General features: G+C 41.2%; 1 protein-coding gene across 1 annotated transcript in view; it reads right to left on the bottom strand.

Annotated features, from left to right (window-relative positions):
* Positions 1-1108: 1108 nt before the first annotated feature.
* LOC124708999 (myrosinase 1-like) overlaps positions 1109-15019 on the bottom strand; it is a 131000-nt gene continuing 117089 nt past the window's right edge. The window contains exons 10-11 of the mRNA XM_047240632.1: positions 13247-13353; positions 1109-1217 (exon numbers count right to left, since the gene is read on the bottom strand). Of these exons, the coding sequence (XP_047096588.1) occupies positions 1109-1217; positions 13247-13353 (216 nt within the window). The remainder of the gene's footprint in view (positions 1218-13246; positions 13354-15019) is intronic.

Below are 15019 nucleotides of genomic sequence, written 5' to 3'. Positions count from 1 at the left end.
AGTCTTTCTTCGAGGCAAACAAGAGTACTACATATCCATGTATTTCCTAGGTAATCTATCGAATATAGCTTCGTGCCAGTTTATTAGATTTTACTTTAATATAAGAAGTTTCGTATACATAAGCATCATTGAAACATTTCACATACTCATCTTTCCGAGTTCTCACTTTTGACACTACATGGATTCTCATAGAACATTATCAGTGTGACTTGGGAGTTTGTTACAGAGCGCAAGGATTAATGGTTTATGGTTTAAGAAAATCCATCTGTATAAATAACAGCATAAATATTAATAGAGAGGATAGCAATAATCTTACACAGTTGAGGAATATTTCTATATCTTCCCTTGGATACCTAAAAAGTGTTCAAGTATGGTATGCCGTTCTGATTCTACTCTAAACAATGCATGCAAGTGATGAACATACATGATTCTTAAGCTACGATTCCGTTCTGCCATCATTCCAAATATAGGAGTTATTTTCTTTTACGTTTACAGCTTCTATTTTTGAAGTTGGACAAAACAAACGTAAAGTCTAGTTATATTCCAGATGAAGTTCATTGAGAGGGATGAGGCAGGTTTCTCCATCATCAGCTAATCGGCGCTTATTCTGGCAAGATTTACATCAGCGACCATTAGTGATACGCGTCCATCTCATGAGGGGAGTGAAAACGCAAATGGAAAGATTTTCAAAATAGGCAAGGTAAAATGTTCTCAATGAAGTTATGATAATAATAATAATTAAAAAAATGAAGTGACAAGACAGGATTGATCATTTTAAATGTCAAATCACATTTTTACATAAAAATAGCAGAATAATGTCATTATTTTTCAATTAGTCATGCAAATATAATTAGTATGGTCGAGGTAGTACATGTTGAAGGTTTAAAATTTCTTGCTTTCATTGCACTTGAAGGAGATGTCGTTATTATGCTAACAGTGACTTGTCACATTCATTCCCTGGAACTGATTGCAAATATTTTATTTGTTACAGTGCTGTAGTAACCAAAAAAATTGTATGAGCGCCGAATACCCCTTGAAATACCCTTTACTGACGTGTACAATGACACTAGAGCCAAAGTCTTCTCAGACTTGGCGACGAATGACTTAGCTATAAACGCTTCGACTTGTACACAGTTGACAGGTACTTGGCAGAATCTCTAGCCGTTCTTGGGCGCTCTGGGTCGTCGAAATCCACGTAGTGCAGGCCTAATCTCATCCTATACAAAAGAAATCACAATTACAACATGTAACTACATTATGTCGTCGACATATTTCATGAGAAGTAAATGTGTTCAGGATGCACCATTAACGTACTTCGCAAACACAGAAAAAAATAGAAAGTATTGATGTATATGTTATTGTAACAGTACTCTTATCGGTAAAAAAATAAATCACAGATACCGTTTTGCATATGCTCAGAAGGCAAGAAAGAAATTATTATTCTGTGTGTAGGCCTACTGCTGCCTACAAGAAATAAAATATGCAGAAAGTCGTGGACTGTTATCCACTTCATAAATATTGAACCCTGGCTTTGAGCTCATATTCTAGTTATATCGCATGACAAACTTCGATGTGTTGTACTTTGTCGAAATTATGAGAATTTCTGCTTTTATCCAGTGTATGAATATTACATTTTAGTCGAAATGGGGGCGACATACGCGGTAATAATTGAGAGCGAGTTTGCCTTTTCGAGCATTTTTTGGCGAGTGTCAACTTAGTCAAAGAAGCCATACCATAATAAGGAGAAATATTTTCTTTGCAAAATTTAAAGATATAATCTTATTTTATTTGCAGGCGGATTTTCGTTATTTTCTGGTAGTCATCTCATCCCTATAATATCAAACAAAAGAGGATGCTTATCATTGTAGCTATTGCGGTGGAGGAAGCATGGGTGCAAAACTTGAACTTTCGTTGGTTACAACGTATGTCATTACTAATTAATACTCCCTGTGATTGTCATTTAAGAGTCTGTAATGCAATTGCGTTGGTAGTTGTCATGTATGCGCGATTGTGGTTGAGCGTAGTTATCATACTAGCGCACCGACGTCGTTTCTACGCACAACAAGCAGTTTCGTTGTCGCATTCCAATACAGCACTGCTGCGCCCAGTTTGTCATTGCAAGTAGAGGGCACTAATATGGCAAATTCCAAGTGAACGATCGATATACAAGCAGCTCTCTGTAAATGAACAATGAAATCTTTTGTGCATTTTAACAATAAACAAAAAATTGATTAACTCGAATAAATGTGTATTGCAGAGTGCAGAGGATAACCAGGTTTGTAAGGTATTGTCTTTTAGGTACAAGCACATTTCCAGCTCAGAAGATACTTACCTCACGCATAATAGTTATCATCATCATCATCATCGTCGTCATAATCATCATTTGTGATCCATTACGTAATTAAATAGTAAACTGAATATAGGACAAGTCAAAACTGAGAAAAAGAGAGAGAGAACAAATTTCAATTTACAAACTGTAATCATAAATCACAGGTAACAAACAACACAATTTAATTCGTAGAAATTATCAGTACTTACAAACCCAGTTCACAAAAGCTATATTTTAGAATTCCAGAGTTCTTTTAATGAGTGAAAACACTTTTCCATCAGAAACGAGTGAAGGTTGTTTTCAAATGTACTTTTATCTCGATGTTGTTTTAAATCACTAGTTAGGAAGTTGAATAACTAAACATGTGTTACACCCCCTGTTCTAGACTAACATATGTGGTCACAGGTATTAGCGATGTTAATTGTGTTATGGCTATGGACATGTTTATTTTGTTGCAGCTCTCCAATTTTGTTTGAAAGATATTCATTTGCACGCAGGATACACTCATACATGTAAAGGCTTGGTGGGCTCATTATTTCCTGTTGAATGAAGTCTGGCCTTCAAGGTTCCAGTTTGTTTACCTAAGTTGCAGATAGCCTTGACTGCTTCTTTCTGCACCTGAAGATTTTACAGAAATTTCATAAGCCAGCAACTACATAGTCAGTGCCGCAACAACAGTGTGTGCTAGCCGATCAGAGGGCATTTCCTCTCTGCTCTTATTCGTTGTTCGATGTCCGACGTGAAACGAGGGATTTCATGATCAGCTCTGGATGGTACCAAGAAGAATCAAGTGTCTACCTCGTACAGGGTGAGGCAGTTTCAAGTAATCTTGGTTTTCCGAGATTTAATTTCATCGTCGGAACATCTCTTTTACGTGTTTTGGTAATTATTCGTGGTCCACGGTCAGCCAATACAGTATCTGATTTTGAATACGATCTGGTATATCACCTTGACTAATTAACCTGTGACATGCAACGTTACTATGGTGTACACAATACATAAAGCATTACAAAGAGTTGCTGATTACCAATAAGAAAAAAGACTAATTATTTAACTTATAACTGATTTCAATTACAATTTACTTGCTTTATTGAAAGGACTAATTATTAAACATCTGACTGATTTCAATTACAATTTACTTGAAAAGACTGGTGACTATTATTTATTGATTCATAAATGATATCCCAAGGAAAGGCTACAGTAGCTGTTATTAGGCAGATTAGTCTGTCTGCTAGAGTATACGATGACTCATATTAATATTATTTATGAGAGGGATGTTTCACAGTTAAGAGTATTACGGTCACCACTCGTTAATTTGGAGTGCTTACATCATGCCCGGAGTGGCCGAGCGCTTCTAGGCGCTACAGTCTGTAACCGCGCGAGGATGTGTGTGATGTCGTTAGGTTAGTTAGGTTTAAGTAGTTCTAAGTTCTAGGGGACCGATGACCTCAGAAGTTAAGTCCCATAGTGCTCAGAGCCATTACATCATGCATTAGAAATCTATTACCAACTGCTGGTTGCGTGTCTGTAGTTTGCAGTGACATCAGTATTAAATTTAGAACATCACTAAATGTCAACTTGCCCCATTCCTCTCATTTTTTTCATTGCAGTTAAGTAAACTCACAATTGCTTACCACTTCCCAGGTGTCCGCACCAAAAAGCGCCTGAGTCTTCACAGCACGTTGGTGTGGTAAGCTTGCTGCTACGCAGTTCCTGGCATTGTACAAAATGCAAACACTCAGCCATTGTCGAGACGAACTCAGAAACATCCTGTTTTATCGCTACTAATCTGCGTACAGCCCCACACTGCCTTTGCCAGAAATTTACAGACAGCACTTCATGCCTCTAAGAACCAAGTCAGCCGAAGTAGTAGCGTAGGTACCGCTGTGCAGATGTAAAGGACCAAGGCCTAGTCCAGCACACAATTTTAGCTTTTGAGAGATATTCAACAATGCAGGCATTAGACGATTGGAAGCCTTCCTGATCCAGTATATCTACAACCATCCAACCATTTACAAAATGATTCAACTGTAAGAGAAATTTTTTACATGATTCCAATAACTGGGAGTTACTGTATGTTTTTCCGGAAGTATATAATCAATTGTATAGCGAGTGGATCGTCTTTTAGCACCCACGGATTCTGAGCATTTCCTATCTGCCTACGTCCATTGTCATGCCAAGTGAAAGCTAGTGTGTGTGTGTGTGTTTGGCTCTTATGGGCGCCCAACGGCAGGGTCATCAGCGCCCTTACACTTATTAAAACAAACGGATGTGGAGATGAACTAAAATTGTTGTACACGCATGCATGCACTCGAAATGGCCACAAAGTCACTATATCTCACATGGACTTCCACATGCACTAAAACCAGTTAGGAGGAAAGATAGGTAATCAAGAAATCAAAACACAGTTGTTGTTGTTGTGGTCTTCAGTCCTGAGACTGGTTTGATGCAGCTCTCCATACTACTCTATCCTGTGCAAGCTTCTTCATCTTCCAGTACTTACTGCAACCTACATCCTTCTGAATCTGCTTAGTGTATTCATCTCTTGGTCTCCCTCTACGATTTTTACCCTCCACGCTGCCCTCCAATGCTAAATTTGTGATCCCTTGATGCCTCAGAACATGTCCTACTAACCTGTCCCTTCTTCTTGTCAAGTTGTGCCACAAACTCCTCTTCTCCCCAATTCTTTTCAATATCTCCTCATTAGTTATGTGATCTACCCATCTAATCTTCAGCATTCTTCTGTAGCACCACATTTCGAAAGCTTCTATTCTCTTCTTGTCCAAACTATTTATCGTCCATGTTTCACTTCCATACATGGCTACACGCCATACAAATACTTTCTGAAACGACTTCCTGACACTTAAATCTATACTCGATGTCAACAAATTTCTCTTCTTCAGAAACGGTTTCCTCGCCATTGCCAGTCTATATTTTATATCCTCTCTACCTCGACCATCATCAGTTATTTTGCTCCCCAAATAGCAAAACTCCTTTACTACTTTAAGTGTCTCATTTCCTAATCTAATTCCCTCAGCATCACCCGACTTAATTCGACTACATTCCATTATCCTCGTTTTGCTTTTGTTGACAGAGAACAAAATACAAACGAGCTAAAGGAAAAGCACAGGGAAATGTGACTGGATGACCACTTACAAAAGCCTTGGGTGAGCCAGCCACCCTGTTGACTCATTGAAGACATCTATCTAAAATCTTGTTAAAAATGTTGGACAATTCACAAAACTTTAAAACACGAAAAACTCGAACCACATTCGTTTGATCATTACATAAAATACACTGCAGATCCGCCGGCAAATCTGCCGCAGTCTGTTGGTGGGTACATAAAATGCAGTCCAATAAAATGTGGCGCACCGTGATCTGCACGCCACAAGCACCACACACTGGAGGGTCCTCTCGCTGGAGTAAGACTCCATGCGTCATAGGGCTGTCGCCTCAGTGAAGACGAGTAAGAAGGACCTTGCCCAGTCGGCGTGGCTGGAAGGAAGTACGCCACGGCTGAGTTGTGGGCTTTACGAAGTGGAGCTTGGTGTCGGTCACTTTCAGTCAATCGTCTTCCCATCGACACATGTCTTTATACCTCAACAGCGAGGTGAGAGTGTGCAGGAGGATAGCACACTCAATCACCTGAGGGTCAATATATACCTCCTTGGCTGCTCGATCCGCCCTTTCGTTCCCAGCAATTCCCATGTGCCCTGGCACCCAGCAGAAAGACTCCTTCCCCAGTCGTTGTAGTTGGAGGAGTGCATCCAGGATATTCTGGGTTACTTTATCTGCTGGGCACGAACGTTGGAGAGAGTGAAGGGCGCTCAGAAAATCTTAACAGACGAGAAATCTGACACTGCTCCAGAGCCCGCAAGATCGCATATAAATCTGGATCGAAGATAGTAAATTCTTGAGGGAGTCTAACCTTGAGGACATGATCCGGGAAGACGACAGAGCACCCAGTGGGGTCCCCCTGCTTAGACCCATCTGTATAAACAGGTACATGGTTGTGGTACTCAGATAAAATGTTAGAAAATATCACATTAAAAACGGAAGCAGAAGTGCTATCTCTTCAGCACCGCACCAAATCTAAAATCAGTTTGGGCGCCTCCAGTAACCAGGGTGGCAGACGGTTAAAACCCTGTAAGTGGCTGTTTTCGAAATGTTAGTGAATCATGTAAATGAGACAGGACGTAGTTGCTAGACGGGTATTCATCTAGTCCGTTGGTTCTCAATCTTTCTGAGACTATTAAGCCTGCTCCTGAGAGAAATAACGCATTAGCTAATAACCGACCCCTCCCCAATCATAACATTAGCGCCTAACTAAATTTTAAAATGAAAAAGAATAATATATGTACACTTTTATTTCTAAAATAACAAAATAACAGAACGTACATGATGATTGGTTTTTGTATGTGTTTCATTAAACCACAAACTAATTAGTCAATGAACCAATTGATACAGCTCATTTCGGATAACGTATTTTTACACAGTTATGAAGCAATTCTCAGTTCATCGCGAGTGATACCTACAACTCATTTTCAGAAAAGAATGCTATCAGCGTTTAGTGTGTAAACTTGTTACAAAACGTGTTCCCTCTGTATCACTCCTCTCCCTAGTGACATTACTTCACCCACACCCTGCACCCCCATTTAGAATCACCAAGTTAAAATGCGTGCGCTATACTTATTGTTTGTTAATCAATTGATTCTTGTTTCCTTACTTCTGAAATGACAGAAACTAGAACATTTCAGGTTGCCAATGCTTTGTGTCTGGTCACTGTCACTAATAATAACAATCATAATAAATAACAATAATAACATTAATGTTGTGTAAACCAGACAGCAATGCAGTTACTGTTGTAAATAAAATGTCGTGTGACTACGGCCTGCCGTCGGGTAGACCGTTCGCCTGGTGCAAGTCTTTCGATTTGACGCCGCGTCGACGACTTGCGCGTCGATGGGGATGAAATGATGATTATTAGGACAACACAACGCCCAGTCCCTGAGCGGAGGAAGTCTCCGATCCAGCAGGGAATCAAACCCGGCCCGTTAGGATTGACATTCTGTCGCGCTGACCACTCAGCTACCGGGAGCGGACGTTACTGTTGTGTTGTGCTGTCAATTAGTTTTTTTTTTATCTAGTGCAAAATGAAAAACGATGCAATTCCGGGACCAATGTGGGAACTACGCACAATTGTGAGTAGGCCTTTTCATGAGATATTTAAGCATATGTGACGTATATGTCTCAATTCTACTGTTATAAATGCATCATCCAAACTACAATCTATGTGTGTAGTGGGAGAACATGTGAAGAAGCTGTTGTTCATTTATTCCTTTCAGAAGCTATAACCTCCACCACACCGTGTCACACGTTAATGCTAATACTTGAAAAAAAAATATAGCTATTGGTAACTAATGTAATTAGTATTACCAGCTTACGCATTAGTGATAACAGTAATGATCTTTTAAAATGATTTAGTTTCGTTACCGAAACTCAATGGAACCCTTTTTCTTAAAATTCAGTTTTCCTTCTCAGTAGGTAATTGTCCGCAGACTAGGAGTTACTGACCTAGGTGGATGAGGGAAACCACCTAAAAATGACATCTAGGCCGGTCGGCACATATGTCCTCCTTGTTAATCAGTCAGACGAATTCCATCCTGAGCCAGCACGCCTCCCCAAATCCCATCAGCGACATACTATCGCACACGGCTGTCAAGGTGGGTCCACATTGTGCTCATGATTCAAGAGAAACCTTGTGGTAATCGTCCAAATCTTCAGGGGAGTTCATATTATTTATCATGGTTACAGGCGACGTTACCAGCGATAATTAGGAAAACAGACAGAGAGGTGAGCAGGAATGTTAAAACGTGAATGCCTGAAGGCCAGGGTCAAAAGAAGCCTTGTCACGCATCGGGACATGCTCGTGTGCGTTCGTGGGAGACCTCAACAAAGAAAGAAACTCCAGATAATTAAAAACCAGGTACAGGATATATTATATCATGTTATTAATTTTATTTAAAAGTTCCCCAAATAGTAAATGCAAATTTGCCTCTGATTAAAAATCAAGGGAGAAGAGAAGTCGTAACTGAGAGTTCCCCCAACATATTGAGGAGCAATACGGTGGAATCTGAATTCTGATGAGATAAATTTGACAGGATTTGATTATTTGTTCAAGATTGGGACAGCCGTTAAATTCAGACAAAAATTCAAACGGATCTTCTTCTTCCTAGAAGAGGCGTAGTGCTACAATAACGACTGTGTTCCTATGGCTGGAGTCAAGGTAAAATCTCCGTGGGCAAAAGATTTTGTGTGTTCTCTCAAGTCCCAGAAGGTAGTCCTTGACGACCGCCTCACCCTGCAGTTGGTACTAGACCCAACTTTTTTTTTCCCCCTCAGAAGCTAACTCCTATGTGAGGGTTCAGAAGTCACAAAACCAGCGCAGCAACTGCAGCACAGTTTGTCAGCTTCTCTTCAGATCAACACTTGCAGCAAGACGACTCCGACGCACACGCGATTAAGGTTGGGTACTTGTCATCTTGAGTCAGAAAAAGTTTGGGCATAAGATAGAATCGTTGAATGTACACAGGCGCGACCTTTTGAAATCGGTGAGCTTGACTACGTCGTACTGGTGCAGTGAGACGACGTTCTCTGTCATGTAGTAAGCAGTCTGTCACCTCATGGGTTCACTATCTCTGTAATATATTATGAGTCTCCTCACATGAACTCAGCTCTCTCTAGCACTTTCAAATTCAGGGATCGTTTACGTTCTTTTGATAAATGCGCAGGAGTAAGCATAAGGAGCGACTTTAAGTGGAACGACCACATACAACAAACTGTAGGAAAAACAGGTGCCAGACTGATTCATAGGACGAATCTGAAGGAAATGTGGCTCATTCACGAAAGAGTCCGCATCTTGTCGTCTAGTAGCTAGCATCTGGATCATGGGGTCCCGGGTTCGATTCCCGGCCGCGCTGGGGATTTTCTCTGTCCGGGGACTGGGTGTTTGTGTTGTCATCATTTCATCATCATTCATGAAAGTGGCGAGATAGGACTGAGTAAAGATTGGGAACTTACACGGGCGCTGATAACCGCGCAGTTGAGAGCCCCACAAATCAAACACCATCATCATTCACGAAAGAAGTAGCTTACAAAACACTTATTCGACCTATTCTTGAATAATGCTCCTCACATTGGGATCCTTACCAGATAGGACTAATAGAAGGGAGAGTGTTTCACGGAAAAGTTTACTACTTAAATGCAGAAAGGGTGCGTTACAGGAAGAGTCGGACAACATATTACACGGTCCATTCACATTAATGTGGCAATCTGTCAAAAATCTGAATAACCAACTTTTCCAGCGCGGACATGCGGAAAGAGATTCAATCAGGTTCTGGAAGGTATCGACAGGGACGTGAAGCTACGACTCCAGAGCTGTGGCCAGCTGTGCTGGGTTTCACGATTGAGGATCCATGGCACGAACTGCCTGATCAAGATGGTCCCAAAGATTCTCGACTGGGTTTAACTCTGGGGGTTGGTGCCTGGGGAGTACAGTAAACTCATTCTGGAGCTCTTTGAAACACACACATACACTGTGAGCTATGCGACATGTTGCATTGCCCTGATGGTAGATACCACCATGCCAAGGAAAAACAGACAACATACAGGGGTGGACATGGTCCCTAATGATAGATGCATACTTGTGTTGATCCATTCTGCTTTGCAGAATGCCGACGTCATCCAGGGTATGTCACGAAAATATTCCCTAGACCTTAATGCTGTCCCCTCCAGACTGGATTCTTCTGACGACTGTTGCAGGGTCATACACTTCTAAGGCCATTTGTACGATGGAGCATAAAACCTGATTCATCTGAGAAGGCCTGCTGTCACCAATCAGTAGACGTCCAGTTGGGGAATTGGCGTGGAAACTGCAGCCTTTGTCACCGATAAACAGTAATCAGCATGGGCGCATGAACCAGGCGCCTACTGCACAGGCTCATACGCAGCAACTATCGCTGAACGGTCGTTGAGTAGATATTGATGGTAGCCCCTTTGTTCATCTGGGCGTCCAGTTGCTCAACAGTTGCACATCTATTATCCATACACATCTCTGCAGCAGTCGTTCAGCCCTGTCATCTATGACTCATGGCGCACCACAGTTGCCTCAATGACAGCTTTGGGTAGTGCAGATGCGAACAGTCTACAAACTTAGTTGTTTTGGAAATAATTCCACCCTTGGCCAGAAAGCCAATGATCATACTACTGAACGTCAGGTAAATAACTCTGTTTCTACATTACAATAACGACTGCACAGTTTACCACGTCCCCTCGACACACTTGATATACCTCCACTGCTAGTGCTGCCACCTGATGTCTGCGAGTAGTTATCTCACACTGACGTCGAACGTAAGCGGTAGTCACATTAATGTGACTGGACCGTATAATTCCTCCCACATACGTCTCATGATATGATCACAACGAGAAAATTTGAGAATTTAGAGCTAATACAGAGGTTTACCAACAGTTATTTTTCCCACGCACCTTTCACGGACAGACCAGGGGCAGGTGGATCGGTTAGTGGTACCAAAAGTGCTCTCCGCCACACAGCGTTAGGTGGTTTGCGGAGTACTGATGTAGATGCATGTTGATTCCTGCGCTCATTGATTACTGTCTGTATATACCCGCAAAAAGGAATACAAACGTCTCAAAAAAGAGATCGACAGGAAGTGCAAAATGGCTAAGCAGGGATGACTAGAGGACAAATGTGAGGATGTAGAGGCTTATCTCATGAGGGGTCAGATAGATACTGCCTACAGGAAAATTAAAGAGACCTTTGGAAAAAAGAGAACCACTTGCATGAATATCAAGAGCTCAAATGGAAACCCAGTTCTAAGCAAAGAAGGGAAAGCAGAAAGGTGGAAGGAGTATATAGAGGATCTATACAGGGGCGATGTTCTTGAGGACAATATTATGGAAATGGAAGAGGATGTAGATGAAGATGAAATGGGAGATACGATACTGCGTGAAGAGTTTGACAGAGCACTGAAAGACCTAAGTCGAAACAAGGCCCCGGGAGTAGACAACATTCCATTGGAACTACTGACGGCCTTGGGAGAGCCAGCCCTGACAAAACTCTACCATCTGGTGAGCAAGATGTATGACACAGGCGAAATTCCCTCAGACTTAAAGAAGAATGTAATAATTCCAATCCCAAAGAAAGCAGGTGTTGACAGATGTGAAAATTACTGAACTATCAGTTTAACAAGTCACAGCTGCAAAATACTACCGCGAATTATTTACAGACGAATGGAAAAATTGGTAGAAGCTGACCTCGGGGAAGATTAGTTTGGATTCCGTAGAAATGTTGGAACACGTGAGGCAATACTGACCCTACGACTTATCTTAGAAGAAAGATTAAGAAAAGGCAAACCTACGTTTCTAGCATTTGTAGACTTAGAGAAAGCTGTTGACAATGTTGACTGGAGTACTCTCTTTCAAATACTGAAGGTGGCAGGGGTAAAATACAGGGAGTGAAAGGCTATTTACAATTTGTACAGAAGGCAGATGGCAGTTATAAGAGTCGAGGGACATGAAAGGAAAGCAGTGGTCGGGAAGGGAGTGAGACAGGGTTGTAGCCTCTCCCCGATGCTATTCAATCTGTATATTGAGCAAGCAGCAAAAGAAACAAAAGAAAAGTTCGGAGTAGGTATTGAAATCCATGGAGAAGAAATTAAAACTTTGAGGTTCACCGATGACATTGTAATTCTGTCAGAGATAGCAAAGGACTTGGAAGAGCACTTGAACGGAATGGACAGTGTCTTGAAAGGAGGGTATAAGATGAACATCAACAGAAGCAAAACGAGGATAATGGAATGTAGTCGAATTAAGTCGGGTGATGCTGTGGGAATTAGATTAAGAAATGAGACACTTAAAGTAGTAAAGGAGTTTTGCTATTTCGGGAGCAAAATAACTGACGATGGTCGAAGTAGAGAGGATATAAAATGTAGACTGGCAGTGGCAAGGAAAGCGTTTCTGAAGAAGAGAAATTTGTTAACATCAAGTATTGATTTAAGTGTCAGGAAGTCGTTTCTGAAAGTATTTGTATGGAGTGTAGCCATGTATGGAAGTGAAACATGGGCGATAAATAGTTTAGACAAGAAGAGAATAGAAACTTTCGAAATGTGGTGCTACAGAAGAATGCTGAATATTAGCTGGGTAGATCACATAACTAATGAGGAGGTATTGAATAGAATTGGGGAGAAGAGGCGTTTGTGGCACAGCTTGACTAGAAGAAAGGATCGGTTGGTAGGACATGTTCTGAGTTATCAAGGGATCACCAATTTAGTACTGGAGGCAGCGTGGAGGGTAAAAATCGTAGAGGGAGACCAAGAGATGAATACACTAAGCAGATTCAGAAGGATGTAGGCTGCAGTAGGTACTGGGAGATGAAGAGGCTTGCACAGGATAGGGGAGCATGGAGAGCATCAAACCAGTCTCAGGACTGAAGACCACAACAACAACAACATGCCTGCAGTTTATATTGTCAGTGGAGGCTGCTCTCTGTTATACGTCCATAAATTCTAGGCGCATATAATCCACTGATAAAATTTAATCTGTTTTAATTAGAATTGTATCCCCTTTCCAGCTTACTAAGTCTCTAGTTAACTGACACGATCTGAGTACTCTGTAGTGATCTGTTTAAGAGCGCCTGCCTGGCGTTTAAAGGACACAGCAGGGGTGGTTACAACGCGTAGAACGCTTAGAAATTGACCTACTTTCCAATGTGATGTGAACATAATGTCGCCTAGTAATACGAAACATGTCCAGAAAGTCAGTGCAGCATTGCAGTTACAATTAATAGTGAACCAGTCTCTTCTGTGTAAGCATTCTGCGGCAATGCTGTGTATTACTTACGACAGTCCTCTGCCCCACTCGTAGTTGTCCATGAGAGTCCACGCAGTATATCCAATAACTCGACACCCATCAATGTTAATGGAATCCAGCAAGGCGGTAAGGTAATTCTGTGGGCAATAAAACAATCAATTACAAATAATTTTCTGTGGTTCATTTTTATCTCGCAGCTTACCCGAGACCACACTGAGTCAAAGAAGACTTGGATGAAACTGCTTTTTTTCAGCTATTAAATATAATTCCGTTTTATCATCCACAGCACCATATCGGCCAGTACTTAGCGTACTGCCTTGTCTATTTTTTAAACTAGAAAAGGGACCACATGGTACATGAAGTTCAGAACTCACACATCAATTAACAAAAGCAGTTCGATGCCATTCCCAAAATTTCTCGAGACAATCGACTTTGAAGATTTCTGACCCTCCGCAGTATGCTGAAGCAAGGTAAGTTTTTCTTGACAGGTCGTGTGGCTGTGTGGTAGAATGCTCGCCTACGATGTCTGTGGCTCAGGTTCGCCACCTTCCCTAGCTAAAATTTTAAATAAAGGTTCACCTTCCATGAACATTTCCATGAAGCGTAAAATACACCAGGATAACTTAATTTGTAATGGTTTTTAATTTAAAGAATCTTTTATAAAAGATCAGTAACTTATTTTGATACGATTGGGAACTAACAGCCAGCCATTAACAGAATTAAAGGTTTATTAGCCCTTTACCATGATTTCGACAAATATAGGTTTGTCTTCTTCAGAAACAAACAAACTATTACAAAATAGTTAAACTGGCAACTAGAAAAGGAAGTAAAATTTATAAACAGTATATTAAAATTTTTTTCAGAAAAGCACATTCACTCGTAGAATCACATATTGATAAAAAGTGGTGTTGTGGAAAAAGGCTCTTGTCTAGTGCAATGTGCATGTCAACCACAAATATGAACAGTTAAAAAGCATGACTGAAGGTAGTACCTCAATGCTGCAGAGCTTTGTCAAAAACTTTTAAAATAAAACACACGTGGCACTGGATCCAGCTGACGTTTAGTATGACACATACTTGGCTAGTGACGTGACCCAACTGACTTAGGATGTACAGGCACCAACAATAGATAAATTATGATAGTTTGTACTTACTGCGTGAGTAAGTTCAAAATGTTCAAATATGTGTGAAATCTTATGGGACTTAACTGCTAAGGTCATCAGTCCCAAAGCTTACACACTACTTAGCCTAAATTATCCTAAGGACAAACACACACACACACACCCACCCATGCCCGAGGGAGGACTCGAACCTCCGCCGGGACCAGCCGCACAGTCCATGACTGCAGCACCTTAGACCGCGTGAATAAGTGCGTGCACCACAGAACCGAGCAGCCAGTGGCTGATTTAGCAAATTAAATATTTACTAGGTGAAATTAAAGCAGTATAAGACTAATGAAATAGGAATAAAGGGGTGGGAGAGGTGGGAGGGAGGCGTTAAACTCATCTGCCCCGTAAAGAGCAAGCAGGCTCAGATAAACAGTGCTAATTATTTACAAGTGAGTGCATAAAACAGCATGGGAAGAATTTGCAGACATATAGGGGACCGTGCCAAGTAACAGTATATGAACACTGATCAACCAGAACAATATGGGCACCTACATAATAGCCGGTATGTCCACCTTTGGCACAGATAACAGCGGCGACACGTCATGGCGTGGAAGCAATGAGGCCTTGGTAGGTCGTTGGAGGGAATTGGCACCACATCTGTACACACAAGTCATCTAAATCCGTAAATTCCGGTG

Source organism: Schistocerca piceifrons, chromosome 7 (genome assembly GCF_021461385.2).
Source record: "Schistocerca piceifrons isolate TAMUIC-IGC-003096 chromosome 7, iqSchPice1.1, whole genome shotgun sequence".
Classification (NCBI taxonomy): domain Eukaryota; kingdom Metazoa; phylum Arthropoda; class Insecta; order Orthoptera; family Acrididae; genus Schistocerca; species Schistocerca piceifrons.
Note: the sequence above shows the minus strand (reverse complement) of the source record. Positions and strands in the feature narration are given on the sequence as shown.